Consider the following 14,967-nt stretch of genomic DNA (forward strand, 5'->3'; position numbering starts at 1 on the left):
CCGCAGCTCCGACATCCGGGACCGGTCACGTGGGTCACCGTGCATAGAGAGATCTTTCGGTTACTTTTACAGAAGCTGCCGCTCACCAGTGTCGCAACCTCGGGGAATAAAAGATGCCTTCATCTAGGGAAGACGACCACACGGATCGCAAGCGTTCGCGAAAGTCTTTCGCCTCTCGAAGCCCCGATCGCGAGCAACGGCGGCGTCGCGACGACGATTATGCGCATAGCTCACGCAGACACCATCGGAGCTCGCGGAGGGACAGTTCAAGAAGACGCTCGTCACACAGTCCGTCCAGCCGAACCAGTCATCGTAAAGAGTACGAGCGCCGTCATCCAGAACGAACAGAAGATCCAGACGACGATCGGAAAAGACTCAGACATCGTTCCCCGGAGGAACGCTCACATCGCCGACATTACGACCGTCACGACCGTCTCTCACACAGTCATAAGGAAAAGTCCTCGCGGAGAAATAGGAGCTACTCACGGTCTCGCTCGCGCTCACCCGACAGAAGTTTGCCGGCGCGCTCGAAAGCACCCCTTCCCTCCCAGCAAGATGCATACAAGACAGAGGTTCCACGCGGCGACGACGAGGCCCCTCCGCCTGAGAAAGAGAAGCCCAATTTCGGTAATACAGGTCGCTTAGCTGCGGAGAGTAACACGGTGACTGTCGGTGGGGGCACAGTTGTCCTCAAATACCACGAGCCTCCCGAGGCGCGCAAACCACCAGCGAAGGAGTCATGGCGGCTCTACGTATTCAAGGGGAAGGATCTACTCGAGATGGTGGAATTGAACGAGCGAAGCTGCTGGCTCATTGGACGAGAAAGATTGGTTGTGGACTTTCCGCTCGACCATCCGAGCTGCTCGAAGCAGCATGCAGCAATCCAATTCCGATTCGTTGAGAAGAGGAACGAATTCGGAGACCGCATCGGCAAAGTCAAGCCGTACGTGATCGACCTCGAAAGCGCTAACGGCTCAAAGGTTAACGGGGAACTGGCTCCTGCGGGACGATACGTCGAACTGCGAGACAAGGATATGCTTCAATTCGGCCTGAGCTCTCGCGAGTACGTCCTTATGCTTACCCAACCTGACTAGACGTACTACGAAAATCAGTCGCAACAAAAATGGTTGATCACATCATCATATCATTCGCAAATAATACTATACAGCGTACCGGAAAAGACATATCCGAGTACATCTCAAATCAAAGAAATCGTCAACATCTCTTTATGACTTCACGTCACTGGCAAACTCCTTAGCCTTTCCCTTTGCCTCACCAGCAACCTCCTGTGCCTTGCCCTTGCCTTTGCCCGCCAACTCGGCAGCCTCGCCCTTTAGCTCTCCGGCTTTCTGTTCTGCCTCGCCACTTGAACTTCCGACGGCCTGCTTAACCTTGCTTGCGGCAGCCTCTGTACATCAATTAACATCCACTCTTGACAATCAATCCATGCATCACTAGAAAAGAGGAGCGAGAACATACCACCAGTCTCGATTCCCTTGACTGCAGCGTCAGAAACAACGCGGTCCGCCTTCTTCAGGGTACTCTTTGTAGCATCAATAGGTCCGGACTCGCGCTTAGCCGTTGAGGAAACAAATCTCTGGCCGGCAACTGCAACGGAGGGTGTAGCACGGGCTGTGCTCAGAGGAGCCGCAGTGCGGGCGGTGGTAGCGAAGCGTGTGAGGAAAGACATTGTGATAGTGTGTAGATGGTTATCGGTGATAGATTAGGGTTGGTATTGCGTGTGGAGGAGGAAAACGAAGTGTCAATGGTTATTTTATGAGTCGAATCTTTGAAGTTTGGAAATATAGTATGAGTTCGAAGCTGCAAAGCTCTTTGCCTCTGTATATATACCGATTGATGGATTCTGTTCGTTCAATGTCGTCACACTGACATGAATATGTATGACGTCGGTCCCGACGAGGGATCCGGCTAGAGCTTCAACACATGCTCCATTTTGAGATCTTATAGAATACGATGATTTAGTACTACGTAGCTCTTGTACTAGTTCAAGTTTATGGAATCGAACCGCTGGGGCATGGAGAACTACTACTTGTTGGTCGTTGATGCAGTGGGTGAGTCTCCGAGTTGATCATCGAATCTCGGGAAGAATATACCTTTGCGACGGCCCGCACAACATGCCCGCTTCGCATGGAGGGCCGAGAAAATCCGAAATTGTACTCCGCAAGGTTGAACCTGTTCCTCGAACAAAGAAAGTAGGCGACGGTGCTAAATATATTCCCGGACCGCATCATTTTTAGCCATCATTTCAGTCACTCCTGTTTCTAAGTATGATATGCTCTTACGAAGTAATCTCGTAGGTCTTTAACAGGAAGGTGCGATGAATATACTTCAGGGCTCTCGATCGTTCCTGCCTCTTCTGTTCACCATACGCGCCTTCCTGAAATGGTGGCACACTTGAGGAAGGTGCGAAGGGCGGTGGGTGAGTCGCACCTTCCCTTGTTGTAGAACACATCGTGCCTTCCTGTTTGGGACAAACACTTGCTAGAGAAAGGTGCGGCCTACCAAGCCCCGGTCGCTCCTGCCTCTAGAGACTAATAATGCTCGCGCCTTCCTGAAATAGCCATAGCTCCCAAAAGGCAGGTGCGATGGGCCACTGCAGGTCGGTCGCGCCTCCTCAGAGTGTATATAACTCTCCAGGGCACCTTCCTCAAATTACAGTGGGTGGCCCTCCTGGACAAGACAACTACGCCCACTGTAGAGTCCAGTCATAAGAATGCGGTATGACTTGGAGGGCTTTAACAATTGGGGGTGTTCTTTCGAGACAGAGTGCTTATACTTCATGGACTTAGGGTTGACAAGGAATCGTGTATGTGTAAAGTCAAGGCAAAAATGGCATTGAGAATACTTTTCGAACATGACTGACAACATTGCGCGCCTCAAACGCCATCCGCGAATATAGACAATGAATTCTAGGGCATGAAATGGTATCAAATGTAAAGCGAGACACTCGCCGTGAAACGTCTATCGTCATGGTGATTAAACGAGAAGGACACTGTGACGGCGGTTAGTTCATTTTATACTAGGCGGGCTGAAGGGGGAGGAAGACGTACGCATTGACGCAGCCGTCGTTCTCGGGAGTGTTGGTAACCTGGGCATATTTACCCCAGGCGACCTTTCCTCCTGCTGTGACGATACCGAGTTCGGACACGTTGACCTCGATAATCGTTCCCTTGGTAAGGACACCGAGTTGCGTGTAAAGAGGGTTCTGAGGGTTCTTCTTGACGGAGAGAATGGGTAGCTGTACGGTGACGGCCATTTCAGGGCTGGAGAAATATTAGCAAACCCGGTTCCCAGCTAAAGAAGTAGAACATACTGTGTAACATTGGCCTTCTTGTAACGCAGACCCATAGGACTAAGCAACCGTTAGTATATATTTCCGCAGGGACTAAAAGACGCCTCGACTCACCGAATGAAACGTTCATATTTGACAGGTCTCCGGGTGAAGTCGTTTCCAACAAAGGTCGGCTTCGTGATCATCCGCTTCCATGACTTCTTGTGAGTCTTCTTTCCGGTATTGACAACCTTGAACATCTCCTCCTCACTGATACCCTTGACCTTGGGCAAGGGCACAGCAAACTTGGCCGCCTTCTCCGCCCGCTTATCCTTGATAGCACTGGACAAGGCCTTGGCATTCGTAGCCTGCGAACGGTCGAGCAGATACTGGGGCAACGGCGTCTTGGAGGGCTCGCTGGGCGCAGAGGACTTGACGTTCTTCTCCTCCTGTGCCTTGATGCGCTTCCGCATCTGGATCTTCTCTGCGTGGCGCTTCTGCTGGTACAGCTTGGCCCTCAGACCGCGGAGGTTCTGTGCATCCTTGGACTGCTTGTGCGCCTCACGGGCTTCGCGCTTGCGGACACGCTCATCGTGATCCAGACGCTTACCGTGCTGCTTCGTCCAGCGCTCGATATACCTGTTTGACAAGATTGTTAGGGTGGTGGTGGCATGAAAAGAGGGGTGGTTGGACGAACTCGTTCTGAGGCTGTTGTTGAAAATCAGTTAGCGAAGTCCGTGGAGCGTATAGCACACTTTCGAGAAGGATAACATACCATGATGAGGATATACGGCGGGGGTAAGTGGAGGATGAAGATGGTGGTTGCTGGAGCGGGCGATCTCAAAAAAGTTTGGAGCGATAAATCACTCACGTGACCTGTTATCTCCATCCCGATTTTCTTTCTCGCCGGCCAGCTTCAATCAGCCGACCAGTCAACCCCAGCCTCGAACACCATTGCAGAAAGAGTTCTGTACTACTCACCATGTTTTCCCGCTCTGCGTTGGCAAGGGCCTTTTCTCTTCCCCTCGAGCACGCCGCTCGCCCATCCCTCACATCAACCACAACTACCTTCCGGGCCTGCCTGCACCAGTCCACCGCGACGACAACATCAACCACCAACCCTCCCCCAGCAGAGCCATTGAGCGCAATCCCGCGAGCGCAATCTTCCGCACCAATTTTGCAGCAAACCCACAACACTCCCACGACACCGGTCCTAGTAACCCGCGCGGACGTCCCAGAAAACAAACAACCCATCGCTCCAACCTTCACAACCCCCCTAAAAGTCTCGCAATCCCTCCTCTCTACACTCCCGTACCTCACAGCCCAAAAGCCGCACTACATCACGGCTCACCTGCACGACCGCCCGTACCTTCTCACAGAAGGCGACGACCTGCGCCTGCCCTTCCTCATGCCAAATGTCGCTCCGGGCGACATCCTCCGCTTCAACCGTGCATCTCTACTTGGTTCTCGCGAATTTACGCTCAAGGGCGCGCCCTATCTTGATGAGCGGCTGTTTGAATGCCGTGTTCGGGTTCTCGGTGTGGATTCGGAACCGCTTAGGGTGAAGGAGAAGACGAAGCGGAGAAGGAGGCATGTGCAGAAGGTTACAAGTAAGCACCGGTATACGCTTCTGCGGGTCATGGAGGTCAAGGTCAAGTCCGTGGAGGAGTTGCAGCGGGAGGGGGTTGTTGTTGAGGAGGAGGAGAAGGCCTGATTGATTGTTGGTGGCATTTGAAGCTGGCTATGCCTATGTACAGATAGAGAGATTATTATTTTTCTGCACTGTGTGTGTTATTGTATTGTATTTGATGTTGCATCGGTTTGCAATTGGAACCGGACTGTCAATTCTTTATATTGTGCGGACGCCGAGTCCTCGATATATATTCTTGTATCACTAGGTCTAGAACATGCTTCGACGCTCGAATTTCAGTAGACGCAACACGAAAACCAGGAGCCTGCCAACAGATCCACATCTACACATCTTTAACCAACAATTTCTTTCTACACCTGAGTGACATAGAGACGTCGTCAAATACTTTAGCTCTATACTTGTCGAACCCTACAGAGCCATTGTTGATCCGGATACTCTGGTTACCCTCACAAACAAGAGTGAATACGTATGACAAAGTAGTTTATCGAAATCTATTCTCAAGTAAATATATACATTGAAGCCAAGTAAGAAGAACCATTAAGTATATCTCAAGATCAACTCAAAACACCATGCTAACAGCACACCAAGCTGATGCAGTCCCAGGAACACCGTAAAACACCGGGCCAGTACCCAAGACAATGATGAGATGAATCCAAAAAGATGAGACCGGAACCTGAAAAGCGTATCGTACAAAAGGAAACAAACCAAGGTAGTCAGTCAGGTCAGGTTAGGTCAAATAAGTCGTAGTCAAGTCGTAGCGTACTCAAACGGTCAAAAGCCAAAACCAAGAACAAAGGAAATAGTTGTGTCAGGTCGGGTAGTTGGTATATGAATGTTTGGTTAGGGGGTTTCCTCTAGGGCTGCTTTGATTTTGGCAAAAAAGCCAGCGGGCCAGGCGGCTAGTTCTTCATCGTTGGGTACACCGTGCACTCGGCAGTGGTTGACCACGTTCAATAGAATCCTGCCGAGGACGTCCTGCGTGATGGGGACGGCACCCTCGAGCTGTGCGTCTGGGTATAGGAATGGGTCTTGTTGACCGAGAAGGTCGCTGACCGTTGGTCGTAGTGTCTGATCCCGTTGCAAACATTGCTTGAGTGTGCGGATGAGTCCAGGAGGTACTTGGACGCCGCCGACTCCAAAGGCTGGAAAATCAATCTTTACTTTCGGGTTGGGAATGGCCATGATCCGTTCATAGTACTTGGGGATCTTTGCGAAAGGAGGTTGACCGTACACCATCTTGTACAGTATACATCCCAAGCTCCATACGTCACTCGGCTTGCCGAGCTTCATCATCTTTCCAACGCTTGCAGGGAGTCCAAGGGACGCATTCGAGTCAACGAGGGCCTCTGGGGACATGTAGTTTGGAGTTCCGACTTGTTGTTCACGATGTACGTTGACGGTATTGTCTTGAATGGCGTTTGCAATTCCAAAATCGATAAGTTTCAGCCGACCCTGGACGAGGAGGAAATTGGCCGGCTTCAAATCAGAGTGAACGATATTGTGTTCGTGAACCGCTTGCACGCACTCTAGCATTTCCTTCCAGTAGTATCGGGTGAAGTTGATGTCAAAGGTAGCATCTTCCGCATTTAAGCGATACGTCAAGACTTTCTCCAAGTCTGATTCTCCGATCTCCATGAGAACGCTGAGTGTATGCTTGTCGGAATTCATTTCCCAGTCGAACAGTCGTACCACACGATCAATGTTTTCTAGCTTCTTCAAAAGGTCGATCTCCCCCTTGTAGCCAGCCAAGGTGGTTGGGTCGACATCTTCGAGGTTCACACGCTTTAGGGCAAAAATCTTATAATTCTCAGCCATGACTCGGTATACGCGGGAGCTGCCTCCGCGGCCAATGCAATCCAAGCGCGTGAACGGTTTGTGGTTGATTGAGACCTGGCTTCGTTTCTTACGAGATTGGGATGCTGTAGCAGCTCCTCCTGTTGCCGTGGCAGTCTCTAGAACGGACATCCTTGGAGGTGGTGGAGCTGGCCTGTGCGGTGTGTTGTTATTTCGGGTTGATAAAATCTTCCTGGGGGAGTTCCCCGCCGGAGTTTCTGACTCCCTTTTGTCATCTCCGTAGATGACTGAAAGCTTTTCAGGCTTGTCGAGCAGATTAAACCCCTGGGCCTTGACGCGTTTGAAAGTTGGCGGAGGCTCATTCTCTTGATCACGAGCGGATGGTAATGTTGGAGGAGGAGGCACTTTAAAGATGGGTTCTTTGGAACTCGACGGTTTGGAGGAGGCGTCTGAGGATGACCCTGGCGTTGACTTGGAGTGTGATGCATAAGACTTGGGAGAGGATGATCTTGAAAATGGTCCATCACCGGACGAAACAGGCCTGTAGTCCGAGGATTTCCCTGGCGGGTGAGGATCCACCCATGATACCTTAGGTGACGAGGCTCTTGCGCTGCTTTTATAATGGTAGTCGGCGGTTTCGGCCGCACCTAGCTCAGCGTCTTTGGCGGCATCCGAGAGATAGCTAGGCGACTCGTTCTCTTCACTCTGACGTCGTAGCATGCCACGTCTTGCAGGCCCATTGAGGAATGTACCCGTTAGTCTGCCCACTCTTTTCACACGCAGTGAACTTTGGACACCAATGTCTTCAGGGTTGCGAGATCGAAGTACAGAGGACGTGCCAATACGAGGGGCGTTGTCGTCATATTTGACCTTTCCTTCGTCGTCTGATCGACCGGCGCTTGCATGTTCGACAAGAGGGCTCCGGCTTGCTGATCGCTTCTCAGACGGTGATATGGATGTAGGAGACCGGGTGTGACTTCGAGAGGCATTGATGCGTACACTTCGCGTCCTTGGGGCAGGCGTAATGAAGTCGTTCGAGTACCTCTTCGCCTCTGGTTCCGCATTCTCTCCGTTTGACAGTTGTGACCCTTCCCTTCGAGTCCGTGAGCCGCTTCCAAGAGAAGGCGCTATGCGGACCACTCGTGGGGCAGGGCTGCCGTTCGATTGCTCGAGAGGCGACGCGGTCCGAGATCGTCTTTCGCGACTCGACGCGGCAGAACCTGTGCGCACATCCTGGTGGTATTCGTCCAAGTTCCTATTTCTCAGTCGGGGAGATTGGTTCACGCCATCTTCGTCAAGAAGTGCCTTGACAGATGCACTGAATTTCGGTTCCGGTACCTCGTCATCGGAGCTGTCGCCAGCAGAGTATTGCCTAGGAACCAAGCCAGCGCTGCTTCGAGAGACGGCGGAATTCCGGATTTCTGGGGAAGTGCGCCTGGACCCGGAGCGAGAGATCGAGGCGCGGGACATTTGTCGGGATGGCTGTTGATGGAGAGCAGAGGCATGGGCGGTGGAGAGAGAATTCGGGAAGGCCATTATGTCTATTCATAGGTAAGGCGGCCTGACGAGTTTCGATGCATCCGTGATGATTCCCCGGGGCGACGGTCGCACCTGCGTCGCGGTTTTGTTGGTGTATAGGTCGTCGAAGTCTCTATAAACAAAATACGGGAGGCTGGTTGGAAGCCGTTGACTGGAGATCTTCGGGTCCATCACGTGATATCGCCCGTTGCTAGGCAGCTGGCCACATTGTCAACAAACCCTCGAATTCCAGAGGATTTGATGCTTTTTCCTTTTATCAGGCTCGATCTGCCTGGAAATCTCCATGGCATGATGCCCTTAGCTTTATTTCAGTCGATCAGGGGAAGGCTTGTTCACTCAAGAATTGGTATGGGCGCAGAGTATGGACTACGAGCTTACGGGGTACTGTAGTACGATCGAAAGGGAAGCAGGAGATATACTCCGTACTACTCCTAGTACCTAAGCGAAAGACTCAAAACACCAACCTGTCGATTTTACAGTACGACTCGTTCGTTACCATAAAAGAACCCGTGGAACATGAGCAGCACCCCTGCCCAGTTCTTTGGGTTAGACTAGACGGTCGGCTTCGCTTTCTATGGCCTTGTAGCCTTTGTGAAACTCGCAGTCCTCCTAGGGCTCCTTTCCAGACCGTCCCGCAGAATCGGTCGCAAAAACGAGCCCTCTCCCTTTGACCAACACAGCCAACAGGTCACATCGCAATCCCGACTGCTTCCCAGGGAAATTGGCACATAAAATTCTGCCTGAGAGATCCATGCTTCCTGGTGGGTTGCCTGCAACAACTATTCGTTTGCGTTTGAGCAGGGGTGTTTGACTGTTAGTCAGGAACAGACTGCGCCGCCCTCCAATTCTGAAGTATGGAAGCTGGGGGAGGCGCATACATGTTGCAGCCTCTTAGCGTCAGGATTCAGGAACAGGAAAAGGGGTATTGAGAGGGTCAGCCTCCCGAGGGCTCTCGACCTACGGCCCTCGATCGTCTTGCTCTCAGGCTTTGGTTGAGATGCAGAGCTGGTCTGTCAATACTACTATTCCGAGAATTGAGATATGTATCTCGAAATCTTTAGTCGTTGAAGATAACGGGCCCGCAGCACGGAGAGTTCTACGAATCTTGCATTTTCCCCGAATACCCCACAATCTATTGGAAAACGGTACCGACAGAAAAGCAATTTTGAGTCTTCTCGGCTCTCTTCCGAGGATGGATCATGGTTGGGAGATCAATAGTTAATCCTTGGTCTTCTCAGGCTCGCCAGGGCTGCTGGTGGTGGGAGTGAGTGCTGGTGGGCTCAACGTCAGTGTCAGTTTCGCCGGGGGTCGTGGTCGTGGTTGTGTTGTCACGGTTAGCGGGGCGCTGAAGTCATCTTTTGCAGCACTGTTATCGTTCGAGGGGTAGATACCTAAAAGCATTAGTTTCTGCAATCCATTGAAAATTTAGACCCATGAGAAGCCGAAGATAGAACTCCGAAAGAGAGGCAAAGAACCGAGGAACAAGAGCCCAAGAATTCGCTGGACAAAGAACGAAGCTGGCTTCAGCCTTGAGCCTTGCAGTCACATGGGCGGACCTGGCAACTGCCGAGTCCCGGCCTCTTTTTGTCTATTCCCAAGGTTCTCTGCATGCTTGACTCGCTGCTCGAATCCACCAGCACGCTGCGAGTCGTCGATTTTGTTAGCCGGTGTCTCAATAATTGAGAGGCTCCATCACAAGGGCACTTGCCCCCTGGTTGCTCCAACTCGCCCCTGTCCGGCTTTCCTGCGCTTGCACTGTTCAGGTGGTGGTCGCGACTCGGTCTTCTCACAGGCTGGCTAACATACGTAAAAGATTCATGATTTACCGGTCTCGACCAATTGGTAACAACTCTATCTTGCCTCTGTGTCCACCAGGCTGAGAAGATCAAGCGAAAAACACCCATGCTCACGACCCATTCTATGATCCTAAGATTGATTGTCCCTGCCAGGGCCAGTCGAGTGGAGCCTCAGGAACCAGGGTTTCGAGAGTTTCAAGTGGTCGAACTTGTGTCAGGAACACCGGTTCCAGCAATGATCGATCAGAAAACGTATGGACAAACTTCGGATCTATACTTTGACTTCAAACCGCCGGCTGTTACAGATTTTGCTTCTTTTTTTGTCTCACTTCTAGACACCATGAACTGGTTCTTCACTGGAACTTAGATTCACTCTGAAGCATCCTAACAGAGTCAGTTCTGGTTTGAACTATGAAGAGCCCCGCTAGCATCGCTAAAACTCGCCAAGAGTCACTGCATCCTACACTTCATGATTAGTTAGTTCAGGCTTCAACATCCGAATCCTCCGTTGCCCGGACCATCATCCAAATCCGTCAAGCCGGCCTGGGCCTGAAGCACTCTACGCTCTTTTCACCTGGGGTGACCTGGTGAGTCGACAGTTGAGCTGGATTGCTTCAACTTTGATCGCTGAAGAAAAGCATATTCTCGTCGGACTCTTGCACTAGCACCTAGGTCTTTTGCTCTGCGCCCATCTTAGTCCTGGTCTACTGTCGACTTTGCAGGGTTCATGATTCTTTACGCACGAGCGCTCTCGCCGCCCACGCAAAGCAAGCACTGCCAAAACGTCTTCCTGAATCTGACTTCCTGTGTTCATCGACTGCTCTCGCTTTTGCAGAAAAAAGTCCTCATGGACTTGGTTGAGTTGGGTTACCACTAGTCACCTACCGGACCCTCAATAGTCTTTCTAGATTCTGCAAATAGTTCCCCGGAGTATGAACCCAAGATGATTCTTCAAAAGTTCAACGATTTACTCCAGAGTTTCAGATTACCGGAGAGAGCCTTTCTGAACGTATCTTCGAGCTGTCCTCGATGGGCCTAGGAGATTATGGACTGTTTTTGAGTCCCTGAAATAAAAGGAACAAGCCTGTCAAGAGGCCATCAGTCTCGACCTTGAATCCGTGATGTATTCCAAATTGGAGGTCTTTCCGCGCATTGGTTGACCAGCGAGAGTTCTCCATGTTTCGGAGGCTCTGGTTGGTGGTCTGCAGGCCTCTGCAGATGCCAAAAGCCTCGGGTGTCCCGGAGCATTTTCAATTAACAACAATCTCACCTGCATCCTCCATCCATTGACACGCCGTTCGTTCCTCGAGGACATTGTCAGCCGGGAGGCTGGCCGCTGGAGCCCGTACCTAGTCCTCAGGAATTGGTGTGTCCCCTGGCTCCCCACTTTCACATTAGTACGGAGAATGTGCCTTCGGATCTTCGCCTTGGGAACGAGGTTTGTACGGATTGACCGTTAAGACAATAAGAATGTCTGAAGTCGCTCAGCTTTGTCCATGCGATTCATGATGGGATCACCCATGACGATGTCACACAAGATAGCCAGTCCGCTGTGGGTAACCAATGCAGGAAGCCCACAGAGGATGAAACTCGTTCTTCTTCGAAGGGCGAACCCCGTGGCCTGAAATAGCACTTCGATCGGACTTTGTTTGGTTCCTGAAAGGGCTCCACACCCAACGGTACTCCATAGCTTGGGCTTGGATACCGCGGACCGACGACGGTCCACTTGGCAGCGAGACTGACCGTGAAGATCCGAGCCCTGATCAGGAGTAGCGGAAGAGGGCTAAGCGGAGCTACCCCCCTGTGGGCTGACTGACCAGTGACCAGGACCAGGGCCTTGATCCTCAGGGGAGGTATATAATCCTCGGATGAGCACGCCTGCTTTTCCCAACCAGCAAGCCCTCTGTCTGTCGTTTCTCTGGCCCTGTGCCTGACACTCTTTTTTTTTACACCATAGTTTTTAACAGTCTATCGTTAATTCTTTGATACGTCATTCGTTCTTCATTCTCTCCGAGAATAATTGTTGCCGTTCTAAGACCTTCTTTTTCATACTAACGCAACTATGCGTTCCAACCTTCTCTTGCTCGCCGCTCTGGCGGGCTCTACTCTCGCCCTCCCCACTGCTAGCACTACCGAGCTCGACGCCCGCACCTTTGGTCTCATTGGCGGTCTCATTGACACCATCAACGACATTCTTCACGGCACAAGTCCCGTTAACATCCTCGGCGGCATCAGCGCTGAGGCTGCTGTTGCCCTGAACGGTGGTGCTATTGGTTGCAAGGCTGGTTCCATCGACTTTGAGTACCGCAAGCAGCTCGGCATTTGGCTCAAGACTGGCGCTGGCGTCCACATCGACGCCGATCTGAAGAAGTCCCTGTTGGCCTGGTGCGAGGCTGACGTTTCCGTCGACATTGAGATTGACCTTGAAATCCGTGCTCAGCTCTCCTTCTTCCTCCCCACTCTAGCTCACATTGCTGCGCAGAAGGAGCTCTACGTGACCTTGGACGGTGTGTTCGACTTTGCTAAGGACATTGCTGGTGTCCTTACCATTGGCGCTCAGGCTTCCCTTGAGGCTGCCATTGGCCTCCTTGGTGAGCTCGACTGGAAGATCAAGGCTGGTCTTGAATTCTGTGCTGCTGGCGGTATCCTTGCGGACCTCGACGTTGAAATCATCGCCGCCCTGAAGTTGTGGCTCGAGAGCAAGGAGTGCAAGCTCACTGTTGAGCTCAAGAAGACTCTTAAACTCTGGCTCGAGGGTAGAATCGAAGGCGATGTTATTGAGCTCCCCAAGCTTCCGGTTGGTGGTCTCTCCACCATCTCTCTTGGAAAGTCCCTCGAGGTTCTCATTGAGGCCTCTGGTGCCCTCGTTGTGAGCGCTCAGGCTTCCCTAGGTGCTTTCCTCCAGACCGACATCGGTCTGGAGATTGACCTTGAGATCAGGAAGCTCCTTGAATTCTGCGGAAAGGGTGGTCTCGCTATTGACATCGAGTACGAGAAGCGTGTTGAGCTTTCTCTCTGGCTCGCTAGCTCCAAGTGCAAGCTTACTGCTGAACTCAAGGCTCTCATTGCTTTCTGGCTTTCCTTCGGTGTATCTGCTGGCGCTGAAGTCTCCATTGACTTCTCCGAGAACATCCTTGCTGAGCTTACTGGATTCATCACTGGCACCATTGACGCCCTCCTTGGTGGTCACCTTCACGGTCTGCTCTCCTTCCTGCTCTCTGGTGAAGGTGTCCTCTCTATCTCCATTGAAGCCCGTGCCCAGCTCGCTGCCCTCATCAGTGGTGGATTCGGCTTCTCGATCGACAAGCACATTGAGATCATCATCATCGGTTGGCTCGGTGGCTGCCACGAGTGCTGCGGTGGAAAGCCCCCCGTCTCCTCCACCACTCCCACTCTCCCTAGCACCACCCCCACTGCTTCTCCTTCCACCACTCCTTCCACCACCAAGACCACCACCACCAAGACCGATGTTGAGCCCACTGGCACTCCCACCACTACCCCTGGCGAGCCCGAGGAGACCCCCTGCGAAACCGACACTGATGTCGAGCCCACTGGTGAACCCACCACTACCAAGCCCACCGAGCCCACCGAGACTCCTTGCGAGACCCTGACCACCGAGACCACGATCTCTCACACTGAGAGCCACCCTACTGAGCCCACAGGCGAGCCCAGCACCACCAAGCCTGGCATTCCCACTGGCGTCGAGCCCACTGGCGAGCCCACCGAGACTCCCTGCGAGACTCTGACCACCGCTACCATGATCAGCCACACAGAGACCAAGCCTCCTGTTCCTACCGACGTTGAGCCCACCGAGTCCGCTTCTCAGCCCCCATCCACGATCACCGAGCCCCCGGTCCCCACTGCCACCTCCACCGGCGGCAAGAAGACGATCACCATCACCAAGACTGTGGGTGTTGAGTACTGCCCTCCCAACTACTAGAGAAACTATCCGGGCCGCCCCTAATCTAACGAGACGATCGCAATGGCACCAACTCCTGCTTTACACGCCTAATTCATAATCCTAATTTTCATGGCACCGTCAGTCCACCAGCAAGCCACTGCGTGGATCCCTTTCAACGCAAGTCCAGTCTCTCGCACGGCAATTGGGAGAAAAAGAGAACACGCTGGCTATACCTTCTCCAACCTGTACTTTTGTCTATTTTTGTCACTGGACTTTTGATATCCCCTTAATGGAGTACATTCCTTAATGTTATGTTTATTCAGCAGGACACCCCAGCTCTTCAGCTCTGGACCTCCATTGCCTATTACCATGTACATGTACAGCGTCATGATGTTTGTTTGAGTAACTAAAACCGTTGAATTCAAGATAGAAGTGATCCGCACTCTTACCTGATGATCTTCACCCTCCTTCTCTTCATAGACTAGCCTCGGCCTCACTTGTCTTGACCATTGTCAACCGCGTGGAGTCTGGAGAAAAGAAGAAAGGATTTCCGGCTCTGGTTTCCACTCACCCACTCTTCAGTTCCACCGCCGGCTGACTTTCTTCCCCTGATTCCTTGCTTTGTCGTGCTTTGCCCTGTTTCGTCCATGGGGTGGAAGTCCCAAATCCGCGGACTCATGGAGGCTGTGCCCGCCGTGCTTGCATCTGACAGCCGCTAAATTCTGCAGCCTGCAGCTTGTACCTGCACCGGTCCTGGAGGCTGACGTTTGGTATTGCGATCGGCCAAGGGATTGCGCATCGTTTTCTGGGGATGACTGAACAACGCCGCCGCGACTATCTACTGGCTCGCGAAGCACTACAGTACCGCTAAGAGGCAAGTCAGGCGCGCCGTTCAGGAACCAGCTTTTCTTTGTTGGAGCCAGGAGGACTGACATGGATGCCGTTGCGTGGATGGATGGGATCCGATTCCTTCGACCGAGCAGATTTTTTCCAT

At 52.2% G+C, this 14,967-nt stretch overlaps 6 protein-coding genes across 6 annotated transcripts; 3 read left to right on the forward strand and 3 right to left on the reverse strand.

Moving 5' to 3' along the window:
* The first annotated feature begins 83 nt into the window (after window positions 1-83).
* BJX68DRAFT_225773 (putative FHA domain protein SNIP1) lies at window positions 84-1,800 on the forward strand. Its single transcript, XM_071038424.1, has 2 exons — window positions 84-1,408; window positions 1,480-1,800. The coding sequence occupies exon 1, from the start codon at window positions 114-116 to the stop codon at window positions 1,092-1,094; it is 981 nt and encodes a 326-aa protein (XP_070905318.1). The 5' UTR covers window positions 84-113; the 3' UTR covers window positions 1,095-1,408; window positions 1,480-1,800.
* Window positions 1,161-1,800, reverse strand: BJX68DRAFT_89631 (uncharacterized protein). The gene is made up of 2 exons (XM_071049955.1): window positions 1,480-1,800; window positions 1,161-1,408 (listed from the first exon to the last, which is right to left on the reverse strand). Exons 1-2 carry the CDS (start codon window positions 1,688-1,690, stop codon window positions 1,227-1,229), a joined length of 393 nt encoding a protein of 130 aa, XP_070905319.1. The 5' UTR covers window positions 1,691-1,800; the 3' UTR covers window positions 1,161-1,226.
* Window positions 1,801-2,261: 461 nt separating this feature from the next.
* On the reverse strand, window positions 2,262-4,095 carry BJX68DRAFT_225776 (rRNA-processing protein NSA2). The gene is made up of 6 exons (XM_071038425.1): window positions 4,068-4,095; window positions 3,990-4,000; window positions 3,428-3,931; window positions 3,335-3,373; window positions 3,072-3,284; window positions 2,262-3,013 (listed from the first exon to the last, which is right to left on the reverse strand). Exons 1-6 carry the CDS (start codon window positions 4,068-4,070, stop codon window positions 2,998-3,000), a joined length of 786 nt encoding a protein of 261 aa, XP_070905320.1. The 5' UTR covers window positions 4,071-4,095; the 3' UTR covers window positions 2,262-2,997.
* A 127-nt stretch (window positions 4,096-4,222) lies between these two features.
* On the forward strand, window positions 4,223-5,280 carry BJX68DRAFT_89657 (mitochondrial 54S ribosomal protein bL21m). The gene has a single exon (XM_071049956.1). The coding sequence runs from the start codon at window positions 4,275-4,277 to the stop codon at window positions 5,004-5,006; it is 732 nt and encodes a 243-aa protein (XP_070905321.1). The 5' UTR covers window positions 4,223-4,274; the 3' UTR covers window positions 5,007-5,280.
* Window positions 5,281-5,462: 182 nt separating this feature from the next.
* BJX68DRAFT_225778 (serine/threonine/tyrosine protein kinase MPS1) lies at window positions 5,463-8,378 on the reverse strand. Its single transcript, XM_071038426.1, has one exon. The coding sequence runs from the start codon at window positions 8,271-8,273 to the stop codon at window positions 5,784-5,786; it is 2,490 nt and encodes an 829-aa protein (XP_070905322.1). The 5' UTR covers window positions 8,274-8,378; the 3' UTR covers window positions 5,463-5,783.
* A 3,548-nt stretch (window positions 8,379-11,926) lies between these two features.
* Window positions 11,927-14,239, forward strand: BJX68DRAFT_89895 (putative cell wall protein). Its single transcript, XM_071049962.1, has one exon. The coding sequence runs from the start codon at window positions 12,135-12,137 to the stop codon at window positions 14,010-14,012; it is 1,878 nt and encodes a 625-aa protein (XP_070905323.1). The 5' UTR covers window positions 11,927-12,134; the 3' UTR covers window positions 14,013-14,239.
* Window positions 14,240-14,967: the final 728 nt, after the last annotated feature.

This window comes from Aspergillus pseudodeflectus (assembly GCF_044049435.1).
Source record: "Aspergillus pseudodeflectus strain CBS 756.74 chromosome Unknown BJX68scaffold_2, whole genome shotgun sequence".
Classification (NCBI taxonomy): Eukaryota; Fungi; Ascomycota; class Eurotiomycetes; order Eurotiales; family Aspergillaceae; genus Aspergillus; species Aspergillus pseudodeflectus.

Bases quoted from the DNA above. Each gene is read 5' to 3' on its own strand.
- BJX68DRAFT_225773 (XM_071038424.1), top strand. From the start codon at position 114: ATGCCTTCATCTAGGGAAGACGACCACACGGATCGCAAGCGTTCGCGA.
- BJX68DRAFT_89631 (XM_071049955.1), bottom strand. From the start codon at position 1,690: ATGTCTTTCCTCACACGCTTCGCTACCACCGCCCGCACTGCGGCTCCT. The intron at 1,409-1,479 runs GTATGTTCTCGC...ATTGATGTACAG, and splicing joins CAAGGGAATCGAGACTGGTG to AGGCTGCCGCAAGCAAGGTT.
- BJX68DRAFT_225776 (XM_071038425.1), bottom strand. The intron at 3,374-3,427 runs GTGAGTCGAGGC...ACGGTTGCTTAG, and splicing joins AAATATGAACGTTTCATTCG to TCCTATGGGTCTGCGTTACA. The intron at 3,285-3,334 runs GTATGTTCTACT...ATATTTCTCCAG, and splicing joins AAGAAGGCCAATGTTACACA to CCCTGAAATGGCCGTCACCG.
- BJX68DRAFT_89657 (XM_071049956.1), top strand. From the start codon at position 4,275: ATGTTTTCCCGCTCTGCGTTGGCAAGGGCCTTTTCTCTTCCCCTCGAG.
- BJX68DRAFT_225778 (XM_071038426.1), bottom strand. From the start codon at position 8,273: ATGGCCTTCCCGAATTCTCTCTCCACCGCCCATGCCTCTGCTCTCCAT.
- BJX68DRAFT_89895 (XM_071049962.1), top strand. From the start codon at position 12,135: ATGCGTTCCAACCTTCTCTTGCTCGCCGCTCTGGCGGGCTCTACTCTC.